At 35.3% G+C, this 14404-nt stretch overlaps 1 protein-coding gene across 1 annotated transcript in view; it reads left to right on the top strand.

The window, feature by feature from the left end:
- The window catches only part of Cog7 (conserved oligomeric Golgi complex subunit 7), a 115260-nt gene that overhangs the window by 37719 nt on the left and 63137 nt on the right, over positions 1-14404 (top strand). Inside the window, exons 5-6 of the mRNA XM_089087808.1 lie at positions 1339-1645; positions 4632-4825. Of these exons, the coding sequence (XP_088943934.1) occupies positions 1339-1645; positions 4632-4825 (501 nt within the window). The remainder of the gene's footprint in view (positions 1-1338; positions 1646-4631; positions 4826-14404) is intronic.

The raw sequence follows: 14404 nt of genomic DNA, 5'->3' as shown, positions 1-14404 counted from the left end.
TTGCTATGGCCCACAGGCTTTTTGCAATAAATCTCATTTTATCTATAATGTCAGTAGGAAGGTCCAAAAAACGAAAATTTTTAATTATTACAAATGATGATTCTCTATTCTGACAATGGTTACAACAATTCAAAAATCTTAAAAAAGAAAACACAAAGTTTCAAGCTTAGTACATAACTTTGTTAGATATCGGACTAGCTTAAATAATCAAATATCTTTGAAAAGACTTCAGTATGAAAAGACATTAAATTGCGCAAAGAGCAAAAAACTAGCAATTGCAAAATATTTGTGTATATGTTAACAAGGGATTAAAATAATTCAAAAGCCTTAAAAAAGAAAACCTTTCTGAACTTAACCAGTCACATAATACCAGTCACAAATGATAATTCTCTATTTTGACAAGGGATCAAAACAATTCAAAAACCTTAAAAAAAGAAAACCAAAAGTTTGAAGCTTAGTTCATATCGTTTTTAGAAATCGGCATTGCTTCATTAATCAAATATCTTTGAACAGGCGTCAGTATGAAAAGACATTAAATTGTGTAAAGAGCAAAACTGATAATTGTAAAGATATTTCTATATATTTTAATTAGGGATTACAACAATTCAAAAGCCTTAAAAAACAAAACCAAAAGTTTGAAGCTGTGTTAATATCGTTGTTAGAAATCAGGCTTGCTTTAATAATCGAATATCTTTGAAAAGACGCAGTATGAAAAAAAAGCAAATTATCTGCGGTTAGAAGACAAGCGACAATGAGAATCCATATATAGAAGCCTGTCGCGTACCGAGTGCCAGGGCCTGGCGGCTGGTAATTGCAAAAACATTTGTATAGCCTATATTTTAACTAGAGATTGCAAAAATTTAAACACCTTAATAAAGAAAATCAAAAAATTGAAGCTTAGTAGATATCGTGGTTAGAAATCCTACTTGCTTGTATAATCAAATATCTTTGAAAAGAGAGCCAATTATCTGCGGTTAGAACACAAGCGACAATGAGAATCCATATATAGAAGTCTATCGCGTACCGAGTGCCGGGGCCCGGTACTATATATATATATATATATATATATATATATATATATATATATATATATATATATATATATATATATATATATATATATATATATATATATATATATATATATATATATATATATATATATATATATATATATATATATATATATATATATATATATATATATATATATATATAAATATATATATATATATATATATATATATATATATATGTTCTGTCCTGTATATATGTATATATATATATGTCTTATGTTCTGTCCTGGGTCTTTATGTTTCTATTCCTTGTATTTTCCAGTGTGAAGATAAACCAGCTGGTTCGTTGATAGAGCTTGAGAAGAAACGAAAGAGGTTAGATGCTACAATTAAAGCCCTTAAGGATGCTGATAGCTGGTCAACCATTGTAGAAAGTATTGATGCGCTCTTTGAAAGTGGAGATTTATCTGGTATTGCTGCTAAAATATCAAAATTATCGACCAGTCTTGGCTTATGGGTTCAAAGCCCTGATCATAAACAAAAGCAAGAGATTTTGGAAGATCTAAAGAATCGATTGGAAGCAGCAGTTGGACCCAAATTACTTGCAGCTCTACATGAAAATGACTTAGGTAAATATTCTGAAACTACTGTTTTCTGTAAGAGCTACTGTTTTCTGTTAAAAACTGCCGTTTTACAATCAAACAGCAGCTGTCATCCTTCAACACTTGTATTGTATGTTTAATTTGAATATATTTATCAAATTTAGGTTAGTAACATTAGGTGGTAACATCCACCGCTCCTGGATTGGAAAAGTATTTCTTTTAGGTGCTTGATTTTTCAAAATTTCGCAAAAAATATATTTTGTTTTTAATTCTTTTTTGAAGCAATTTGAAAAATATAGGGTGTATGAATTTTGGGCTAGCTAGAGACTTAAAAATTTAGATTTTGTTCGGACGCAGATATATTTATTTTTTTTAGAGTGGAATACAGAGCTAAGCGAAGATGGAGGATGTTGATGCTATGAATGTGTAGTATTTCACCACTTTATCCCCAGTTTAAGGTATATGATCTACTCGAAGTATTTTAATTGACCTAACCTGACAATTTGATCTGACATTAGGTCAGTGAAAGGAATGAGTACGGTTAGTTTTTGCGTTCTTCTCGAAAACGAACTCATCATAGTTTTTTTAGCTTTACTGATATTCAGTCCAATGAAAGCAGTTGTTAAAAATACTTTTTGGAGCATTTCTTATGCTTTTTGTTAAAAACTCCCGAACCATAAGCCGCTGTCGGCATGGTCTAGATTTGGAACTGTAAAGTGCAGGCTGTTGTTCACTCCAGGGTAATCTTGTAGGGTCCTTTTGATAACCTAATATTATGACATAGTTTATGACATATTGAACGGCCTTATAGTAGGGGAAAAATATGGTAAAACCTCGGGGAAAATGTCCCATAATTTTTTTTCAGAAAAATCAGCTCAATCGCACAAAAAACATCCTCTTGAATCCCCCTTGCACAAGTATCCCAGGTTTGTCCTTGAAGGGGGAAAATCAATTTTTGTGTTTGTAATTATTTCGGAGTTTAAATAGTCGTTTCCTATCAAATCAAGCATGCCGACTCCAATCTGAATTTAGATTTCCATTTTTCCGTACCTTAATTCCCATTGTCACCCTAAAAGGATGGAGAGACGAATTAGAACTCGTAATTAAGAGTTTGTTGGATTGTTTGGTCGTTTCCTATCAAATCAATGATGGGGAATTTGAAAATGAAGTTAAAAACTTGGATTTTACGTAGTCAAATACTTCATCTGACCTGAGATGTTTGGGATAGGTGAACTATATAAACTAGTTATTTCAAATATTTTTGGTCAGTTCACCGTTCCCTATCCTAGAAATGGCGCCTTAGAATATGAGCCTTGAACAGTTTAATTTCGAACCAGTATTCCAGACTCCCCCTTCTGTTTGTGGTTTCCATTCACTAGTGCCGTTCTTTAGCTGATCTAATCAGTGGGGCCATCTACCATAGTACTTACTAGATGAATGGGTTCAAGGCTATATAAAAAGTTTTTGCTGTTTTTCAAAAATTTGAGAGATGTGCAGCACTAAATCAGATGGTTTTGGAAGACTCCAAAGACGAAGCATATTTTTTAGTATGTAGGAGAAAACGTCGCTTAAAATAAAAAACTTTCTTTATTACCTCATTTTTGGCATTACAGTACTTTATTTGGTATGAAATGATCCTTTAGCCATTGAAATCCGTCAAATAATAATCCGCGTACTTCACCCTCCCCCCTCCCGTTCCATGAATGTGAAAATTGATGTTGGCGTACGGAAAACTAGATTTCTGGCGTCGAATTTGGATTTGTCATGCTTGATTTGATCTACAACGACCACCAAAATCCAAAAAATACGTCCAAATAGAAATTCCGATTTCTGATTTTCCCACATCAAGGGGAGGGGGGGGTTCGAGTTTTGCGCAAGAGGGACTCGGGGGGATTTTTTCGTATGTTTGGGCCGAGTTTTCTGTACATTTTGGTGTAAAAAAAATTCCCGAAGTCAAAAAGTATTCTTCCTTTACTAATACTACACAGTCAATGTCGAACCAAGTCAAAAGCCGAAAGACACTAGAGTGGCGAAATTTATTTTTTATTTCCTGATTACAGGAAAATACAAAACACAAGGACAACAGATAGCAAATAAAAGGCGTGTATTGTTTCCATCTAGTTTTGTTCCCATCTGTTTCTATCTAATTCGCATGTTTGTGTATATATAGTACAAAACTGCTCTTTTGAAATCAGCCGTCAGATCGGATTCTGCTCCCTTTTCTGAAAGGTATTTTGTTATATGTATTTTACTTTCAATCAAAACCAAATGTAAAGGCCTGCCGTCGCCCGAATTTGGGGCATTTACAGGCGTTCCATTGAAAAACAGCAACCTAGATTTATCAAGGATTTCTTGCAGGGGCACATTAGAGGTGTTTATATTTCCATCTAGTTTGCCAAAGTAGCTCGTGTCTAGTTTGCCAAATGTAGCAGCAATGGTGAGCCAGTCCTCGAATCTGAGGTCCTTGTTGGTGCAATCTTCGAAAGCATTAATGAATAAATATCTAGTTTACCTAACAATGTAAATTTACCATTAATTTACCATTACAATGTAAAGCTATTCCCTGGAATACCACGATAAGATTTGTGAACAGATTTGTCTTTGTAACTGATTAAGTAAAACGAATAAAGCTGATTTTTATATCCGGGAATGGGTCTTGAGAACTAAGATCTGACGGTAAAAGTTGGACGGGGAGTGTTCTACCACTCTCACTGGCCGAACAGCCTTTGTGGGGGGTATAAACCTTTGTAATTTTATCTCTGTTTTCTTTAAATGAATTGATTGATTGATTGATTGTAGTACAAAAAAAAAGAAATACAAAAAAATGAAAGAACAAGGCATTATTACTTGGGTGACTAAAAAATGGCCATGCAAATACGTTGTGGTCGACGACCATCACGTATCTGTTGGCGATGTTGCGACTTCCTGTTTTAATGATATCATATGTTATAGTGCTGATGTTAATCATATATTATAATCGTTTTCAGTCTGGATTAAGTATTTAATTTTATAGAAAAGATCAAATCTGCCATCAGTATAATGAGGTCGATAGATCGTTCTCGGCAGTCCTTTATATATGTTTCTCAACATAGACGTGGCTCACTACATAAAAAATGGAAGGAAGCGTCATTACTGGCAGCCAAAGACGGAAAGTTTGAATGGTATTTTAACTTTTTAGACAATGTTTCAACTGAATGGAATCAGCAGGTATTTATTCAGTTTGCTAACTTTGTTATACGATATTTGAAAGCAATAATATTTAGAATGACAATAATTTCGAGAATAAAAATGAAGAAAAAGTGGTTCTGTTGCCAGGGCTATAGAATTAGAGTCATGGAGTTTTAGTCGGAGTTTTAGTAAATTTTTGCTGAATGGATTCAAGGGTGTATATTAAAAATGTCTTGAGTTGGAGTTGGAGTAGGCTATAACTTATAAAACCTAGTTAAATGGAGCTTTAAAACATAACTGTGGAGTCACAATTTTTGTAAATTTTTGCTGAATGGAGTTGGAGTTGGCGTATTGAAAATATTTGGAATCGGGAGTCGGTTGTAACTCTAGTCAATTGAAACATTAAACATGACTGTGGAGTCGGAGTTTTAATTAATTTCTGCTGAATGGAGTCACACTTGGAATCGGAGTATTGAAAAGTTTTGGAGTCGGTTATAACTTATAGCCTACTCCACAGCTCTGCCTGTTACTTCTAAAGGTAAAATCTTATATTAACGTATTTCTAAAATAATTGCCAAAAGCAATTTTCTAAGATTTTCTCAAACGGAGAATCAGCAGGGCAATGCATGTTCAATCACGCTTTTATCCTTCTGATCTATACTGCACTGCTTGGTTTCATTTGCTAGAATAATCTAGCAAACACTATCTCGCAGAATTGCTAACATCTCACATACGACCTTTAGATGTGGTAGCTGGTTTGGACTTTAAACGGTAAAATTTGGTATATAGAAAAAGCGATAAGGCATATAGAAAATGGGGCTGTTTAATGCATAGCCTCCTTTATCGAATTGTTTTTTTTTTTTTTTGTTTTTTTTAGCCGGTTCTCTCAGGAGAAGCGAGTATGAGTTTGATCAAGACGAGTAAAAGTCTTTAAATAGTGTATATGCTATTGTATATAGTGTTGTATATAGTATATAGCGCAGTGTATATAATGTAAAAGTCTTTAAATAGTGTATATGATCGAGACGAGTAAAAGTCTTTAAATTGTGTATATGCTGTTTGGTAAGCAGACTCATTTGGTAACAGAGTTCAGAGTTTCAGAGTTTTTATTCCACAATACATACACAATCCAATCACAACACTCCTAATCCCCCTCGAAAGGCTCCATGGCCAGGGATACAAGGGGGAATGAGAATCAAAAAATACAATGTATTCAAACAACCATAAAAAAGAAATCAATCGCCAAACAACATATAAAATTAAAAAGAGACCATACCTGAGGCCTGGGAGTCATAGCGCAGAGAAGACCACCATATAACAAAACTAAACATTCAGGGAACATCAACTCCACATAAAAAAAACTATTCTGTTTGATTCTTAACTAAATGGTCCTTAAGAATCCTCTTGAAAGTGCCAAACGAGTGGCATTTCTGTACTGAAGAAGGCAGGGAGTTCCAAACCTGATGACAAGCGATGAGGGGATTGAAATCTGACCGCACAGTGGGAGTAGGAGGAATGCAGATATTATGTGACGAACGAAGGTTATATGGAGCTGAATCAGAAATAAACTGAGGAGTTTTTTGAAGAGATATTGAAGATTGCCATGAAGCTGATGAAAAACAAAAGAAAAACAAGAAAGAATGTAGATAGACTGTAGATTTAGAAGTGGTCTTGGTGAAGAACGGTTGGTGTCCATAACCAGACGCGGTGATTTTTTATGAATGACAGAACACGACCGCAGTGTAGACGGAAAAGTAGACATCCATACTATGGGACAATAAGAGACATATGACTGGACAAGGAAGAAAAAAAGAAGCTTCAGAAGAGATCCAGGAAAGGTGTGTTTGAGTTTTCGAATGACACCCAAACTCCGTGAGACCTTAACCCTAATCATGGCTATATTGTGGCTAAACGAAAGGTTTTCATCAAGCAGGATACCAAGAAACCGGACCATCCGATTCTTTGATCTACACAAAGAGCCTTGTGACACCTGAACTAGTGTCAGTACAGGGAAAGCTACACCAATTCGAGAAAAAATAGAAAAATGTAACATGGCAGCCTTCAGGGCCAAGTAATTCACCTCAACCCATGAAACTACTCTCTCAAATATTGCAAACAGGTTAGACCCGATATTACATTCCATCTTCCCTAGAGCCCAAAAAATACTTTCATCAGAAAAAACAACGAGATAACCTTCATTGGAAGCAGCATTGAGACACGAAGGAACATCCGGATGACACAGATTGCAGGATACTAGAGGACTGGTGTTTTTGACTGCTGAAATCAGATCATTGACGTAAATCAGAAATAAAACGGGGCCAATAACAGATCCCTGGGGGACGCCATATTGTACTTCAGAAGGGCTCCGGAAAAGCGGATCAATTGAAATAAGTCTACCAGAAAGAGATGACTCAAACAAAGAGAAAGTATTTGATCTGATACCAATATGCAAAAGTTTCCAAAGAAGGATCTGATGAGTCAAAGAATCAAAAGCTTTACAAATATCCAAAAATAAAGCTTCCAGAATAAAACCAAAAGCTATTGCCGAATGACTGAAATTCAAGAAACATGCACAAGCATGCTGTTTTGAGTAATTCGATGAGAATCTAAGATGAAGACCATGAGAATTCTTTTTTACATCCAGAAAACTAAGAAGCCAAGATAGCATAGCCTTCTCCGAAATTTTGCTGAAAACAGATAGAAGAAAAAGTAGCCTTTAATTAGCAAGATCATTCGGGGGTCCACATTTATACATCACTATTACCTTACCTCGCTTGAGTTATTCAGGGAAAATTTCTTTCTCGAAAGACAGATTGACAAGCTTAGTCAATGGTGACAGAATAGCAGGCAGAACGGCACGGATAACCCTTGTAGGAATTTTGTCTGGCCCTGAAGACGATGAACCTTTAAGGGCATTTACTATCCGAGCTACCTCAAGCTCAGAAACAGGGTTCAAGACCATTGACTTTAAACGTGGGGGTACAAGATAGGCTCTGAAATTGCAACGAGGAGTTGTAGAGCTCACAGAGGAAGCTGTTGTCTTTCCTATATTAGCAAAATAAGATGTAAGCTCTAGCTGAACATTTTCTTCTCATTGGACAATTTTACCATTGAATAACAGCATTGTTGAAACTGAGGGCGGAGTTGGAGTTGATCTAAGTAAAGGATGAATAATTTTCCATGTCTTCCCAACATCTTTTCCTCCCTCAGAAAATTTCCTGTGATAATACTTAGACTTGGCCTTCCCACACAGAGAATTAAATATACTCCTATAGGCCTTGAACTGCTGATGATGAGAAGCAGATGACGAAGCCTTGTATAGCTTCCACAAATAATTTTTCCTTTTCCAGCTTTTATGGAGACCTGGAGTCATCCACGGATTCAGCTGTACTATCCTTTTCGAGGTATGAGGCGCTGGATTCTGGTGGCAAACTTCTAGGATACCTTCTTTTACTGAATCATAAAAAAAAGCAAAAGAGCGGTTAAAATCCTATTCAGAATCCAAACTATCCCATGGCTGATCAGTCAAACGAGATTTAAGTAGACTGATCTCACTGAAACCAAAACGGAAAGAGGGGATATTAGATGGCGAAGCTTTACGTTGCGGTCGATCAGCAGTCCTATATCGTGAAATAGCAGGGAAATGATCAGAAATATCACTAACCATCACCGAATTATCTAAGACATCTAGTGACGAAAAAATGTTATCAATAAGTGATGCATGCATCTCAGTAGCTCGGGTTGGTATACAAACTGAAGGTAGAGTTCCCGCAGAAAGCATCATTGACAAAAAATCTGCAGCCGAAGCAGAATTTTGATCCAGCAGGTTAAGGTTGAACCCCCATAAGGATTAGTTCGCAAGGATGCTTTTGGACTAAGTCCAAAACCTCTTCCAGAATTTTCATAAACGAAGGAATAGATCCACTAGGGGATCTGTAAACCAAATTGACAACTAAATCCTTACAACCTGACTTAATCTCAATATAAAAGGATTCAAAGATTCCTTCCTCATTTCTACTCAAATCACTTCGGATATTATATACAAGATGATCTGCAATATACAGGGCGAGGCCACCTTTCGCCATCTGTTTCTTGTTCATCCTCTCCATCCTAAATCTTTGGATATCTAAAGGCATATCCTTTTTTGAATCCAGGAAAGTTTCACATAATCCAATAACATCCAGAGTTCCACCACTGACGATCCGTTTCAGCTCATCAAAAGAGGAGCAAAGTCACTGAATGTTTAGGTGAAGCACAGAGAAAATACCATCTTGTTTAGAAGAGGCAGAACCAATTAATTGCGAAACATATTTACTTTCAATATTGATTTAGGATCATTATTATTCCTATTTCTACTTCCAACTGAATTATTAATTATACTTTCTATATCTAAAGGATTATTTTGTAACTCAACAAAACTTTCCCCCAAAGAGTTGACATCACCCTGGTCATCAAAAGAATTAATCATTTTACTTACGGTGGATAGTACATCCGCTCCGCGACCAAACTCACCTGACCGAAAGTTATCGATATCACAGCAGAGCTATGGCTTCTATGCGGAAGTAACGCTGAACTCATTTTTGTGCACACATGAAACTGAAAAACAAAAGTAAACCCAAAACACCTGAATCCAAAGTAAGGAGCAATGGAGATACAAAAAAAGAAATAAATGAACAACAAAAAAAGAGGAAAAGGGATCATCGATTAAATCATCCGGGAGATCCACACACACGCAGTACCGCAAACATATTATAATAGATATGACAATTAAAATATAATTATACAAAAAAAAAAAAAAAACAAAAAAAAAAAAAAAACAAAGAAGAGGAAAGAAGGAACCTGATGAAATAACAAAATGAAATAAACGACCGAAAATTATTCCTCATTCACACGTGAAGGGATGACCGCGTTAGACTCACTAACAGAGATCATAAACAGATCAAAACAAGTATCCTCTACACGCGTCCAGTTTTTAACTTTCGAATTTTTCTTAGCTTCAAGCCAAATTTTATTTCCTTTTGACATAGCTCTGGTTTTGGCCATCGTAATTGAAGGAAGAGCAGATGTGCGTAAACTGTATCCGTAAGCTAAATGTTCTTTACGACGAGGTGCTAAGTCTCGGGGTAAATTGCAAATGATGCTCAGACGAGATCTTTTTAGATTTTCACAGTTCTGCATAAAATCATCCTTGTCAGTAATTCTTGTCAGCGTGCCTATAATAGGTTCAATCTTATTCCTAGCAGAATACCTAATTGAAGTCTCTTTCAGTCTATTATTGTTCAAGCAATAGCATTTCACAAATTGAATATCGTCAGCTTTTGATAACACGAGATCAGTCAAAAGCTCGGAAACACCAGTTTGCCCAGACACAACGGGACTACTGTTAAGTAAAAGATTCTGTCTTTTAGATGCAAGCTCCGATTGCAGGCATTACTTTTTATATTGATTAATTCTGATATCAAAACGAGATTTTCCTTTCGAGGTTGAGAATTTTTCTAGTATAGAATATCAAGTCCTTGTCCAAGATTATCCATGCAACTTCCAAGGCATAAATGTCTCTGATCAAAACTATTCTTTGTATGAGATTCCATACTCTAATTCCTTTTACTAGCAATAAATTCCTGCGTATTTGTTAAATCTCCCTCTAAAAATCCATCGAACGAAAACTAACTCGCAAGGGCCCCTTTCTTCAGAGAATAAAAAACCAGAGGGGCCCGCTTTCAAACAACGCCAAAATAAACAATAGCCAGCCAGCGCCTTGAAATGATACAGCAATCACCTCTTACGCACACAAAGCTCCGCACCGAATGAATGCTGGCGAGCGACTGAACCGTTATAAAAGTGTTTTCGTTCGTTTTAGAGCTCGAGATTAAGAAGTTTAAGTCATTACCAAGTTTCTGATTTAAGGAATGATATGGTATGAGAGAAGAAACTGTAAATAACCATTTATTTTAACCATTTATTTATATAAACCATAACCGTTTATTTATTTGATAACCATTGGTAACTTAATGAAAGAGTTACTATTATTGTAAGGTTTTCATATCAATCACATAAGATTTGTAACATGTTTTAAATTTTTGACAACGAAGCAAGTCTAATTTTCGTTATTCTAACATATATTCTAACGTATATTCTAACGTTATTCTAACGTATATTCTAACGTTATTCTAACGTTATTCTCCCTGGCAATCCATAGGTGGTTGTTGGTTTTTCTGATTTCGTCCGATGTTCTTATATTGTAATTCATATATCTTATATTGCAAATGTATGTTGTAAAAATGATAACTTCTTGTGCTGCAAAATTCATGATAAAATGAGTGTTTTTCTGTCAATTATTCATTCTGTGATGATTTTTTACTAGTGTAGTAATCATAAATTGAACTGCTCGCATTTAGCCTTCTTGAATTTGTCGATTTTTTTCAGTATTTGTTGATGGAGGCTGTTTGCTTGTATTTTTTGTTTCCCTTTTGTTTTCTATTTTTATTGGAATAAAAAAAAAAAAAAAAGAAATTATAATAAAATAAAGTTTTATTCATAAATAGGCACTGTGGCCTCAAGTATAAAAACCAATCCTGATTTATTCTTCAGATTTAGCTTTTTGTTTTAGCTATCGCCTTTTCATTGCAAGTACTTGGGATTTATTCCCACATCTGTATTTTTGTCTTCTTTTTTTGTCTTTTTCTTTTTTTCAAGATTTAAAGCTATATCTATTTCGGAATATTTGACGAGGATTAATTGTGTCGAGGAATCATTGGTTTTGCTATTTTTGCTAAATCTGATCAATTCTTAGCCGATAAATAGGGTTGGGCGATATTTTGAATAATCCATATATCGATATTTTTACTTTCGATATTCGATATATCGATATGAATATTTTGGATCAGTTTTTTTGCTATCTCATGGATTTGCTGAAGTTTAGTAACGTAAATGGTTAATAAAGGGTATTTTATATAACTTTTTTTTCAAAATTAAAATAATATAAATTCAAACAATAAAAATAAACTTCGATTACATAAACAAATATAATAAAAACCCAGATTTGGAATTATTCGGGCTTAGGAAAAGAGAAAAATAAACTACTGGCTATTCAAATCTGCAGCATGTCAATGTTTTTCCCTGAGAGTCGTTTCCACCGTTCATAATTATCTGATCAGTTTTGGAAAACACTTTTTAAAAAGAAACACAGGTAGCAGGCACAGACATGAATTTCTTTGCCACTTTGTACGGACATTTTTGGGACCCCATAGCACAAGGCTTCCACCACTTGAGTGGACAAGTTTCTCTTGAAACTATTGGCTCCCTATCAGGGGCGTAGCTCCAGCATTTTTATTGAAGGGGAAAAAAAGTTCCACATCCAGAGAGTCAAGGGGCATAGACTATATAATAGGTTTTTGCCAATTTGTTGGGGGGCAACTGCCACCCCCCTTGCCACCCCCAAACGGCGCCACTGCTCCCTATTGAAAGTTTGCTGAGCCATGATATACTTGGCTGCTGTCGAAGCATGTCCTACATTGACTATAAGGACTTCATCGTGTGAACCCCACAAACTGGCTTGATTCTGATATGACTGCATCGCAGGGACTGCGATGGTACTTGTATCTTCTGATCGAGATTCAGCAGCCAGCAAGGCCAAATCTATCTCGTTTGCAATTTTGCTCTCAACTTGTAGAAGTAGACCCCGGCACCGCGCCGATAAGGGAAGATTACCTTATCTTGATTAAGCTATATTACCTTATCTTAATTTATCTGTGACAGGTAGCTCCTTTTACTAGACATAATTCTCCACACAAAGAAAATGAACACTCTCTGAACGGCTAGTTTAGCTCCGATAAAATCCAATCTGTGAAATTTTCATTCTAATATCACTTGTCATCGACTTTTCCTTGTCAGTTAATAATAATTCACACGTATCTGACTCGGGAGCCGGAAGTGAATTCTTGGGAAAAAGATGCCAGGGTAAGATGTAAGATAAGGATAAATAAAATCAATTATAGATGAAACAATTCAAACCTGCAAAGAATCTCGAAGATTTATACTGAAAATCTACAGGATTTTTTATGTGGTGGATTTTCCTCAGGGAATATAGGGGGTTAGAGACCCCTAAGAAATATCGGTTTCGATAATAAATTTTGATATCCGATATCGATATTATGTCCAATATGCCGATATATCAATATCGATATCAAATATCGCCCAACACTACCGCTAAACTTCGTCTTGCAAAAGAGCACGTCTGCGCAATTCCATTTTGCTGCAGCCTTGCAGAATAGTCCCACTGACAGGCCTCGTTGCCCATCATCGTCCATTTTTTCCCTTGAGAGTTATCATTTCCTCTCACCGTCAACCTTTTCTCCCTGATTGTCTTCATTTCTCCTCAACGTCCACCTATTCCCCCTGATGGCCCTCATTTTCCCTCACCGTTCACCTTTTTTCCTGACAGGCCGTATTTTCCCTCACCGACCTTCTTCAAATTGTTCTTTTTTAATGCAGCTGAAAGAATGAGAAGTAACAAAAACTAGTTCCTTTAATTTTTTTTTGCATTATAAACTTTCACAGTACTTACTTAAAGTTGTGGTTTCCACCCGATTTTTATGGCTGCATCCCTTTGATCTTATGGCACAGTCTCGTCCCTTTTTTGAATTTCAGAGCAAATCATACTAAAATAACGGTTTAAAAATAATATTAGGTAGTTTTATATTTGTAATTCTTAATTTGAGCGCATTATGTTTAATTGACCGTATTCAATTTGGCTGCGGCTTTGCAGAATAGTCCCCTCGATAGTTTTCCTTTGCTCTCACGACCCATCATCAAATCATTCTTTTTTTGCAATCCAACCGAATCGGACAATTTTAAAATAGTCCGATTTTGAAATCGGACATTTCAAAATAAAAAGTTTCTTTTAACTAATGATTGTCTGTGATTCCCATGGCCTGTTAAAACATGTTTTTACCGTTATCGAAAAGCATATTATCTTAGAATTTCATTTTATTTCCTATCTTTTTTTCTTTCCTTTTTTTTTATTTTCTTTATTTTTCTTTCCTTTTTTATTTTGTTTTTACCGTACCAAATATACCATACAGTATATACCATAAGAAGAAAATTTTCTTTCCTTTTCTTTAAGAATGCATTTTCCTTTTCATGACTAGTGCCAACTATACGCATTTATTATACGCATATATGTACGCATGTATACATATTTTTATTATAGGCATATATCGTCGTGCCCAAAACCAAAGGGCGTATCTAACATTTTACAAATTTTACAGGAGAGCAAAAACAAGGTTTGTGAAGCTGTTTTTAAGAAGAGATTTTTTCTAATGACGCAAATGTAATTTTTGGTTCTTCACTACGAGAAATCGATTGATGAACAGTAAAACTTTCAAAAGTTCTTAGAACACTAGAAAAACCAGATACGCCCTTTGGTTCTGGTCATTCTAAAACATTTCCTTTAGTTAAGACCAAGTGATTTTTGAATAAGTTTGTGTAATTTTGCTTCAAATATTAAAAAGAGTACAATAAAGCTTCAATTAAATTATCAAAGGAAGGCACAAATTCCCATTACTCTCCGTTGTCACTTTCGTCGTCAATATCACTGTCTTGTAGGACATCCTTCAC

The sequence above is a fragment of the Artemia sp. Qi Xiang Cuo genome, chromosome 4, assembly GCF_049724085.1.
Source record: "Artemia sp. Qi Xiang Cuo chromosome 4, ASM4972408v1, whole genome shotgun sequence".
In the NCBI taxonomy this organism is placed as follows: Eukaryota; Metazoa; Arthropoda; class Branchiopoda; order Anostraca; family Artemiidae; genus Artemia; species Artemia sp. Qi Xiang Cuo.
This window is presented reverse-complemented; position numbering and strand designations above follow the sequence as displayed.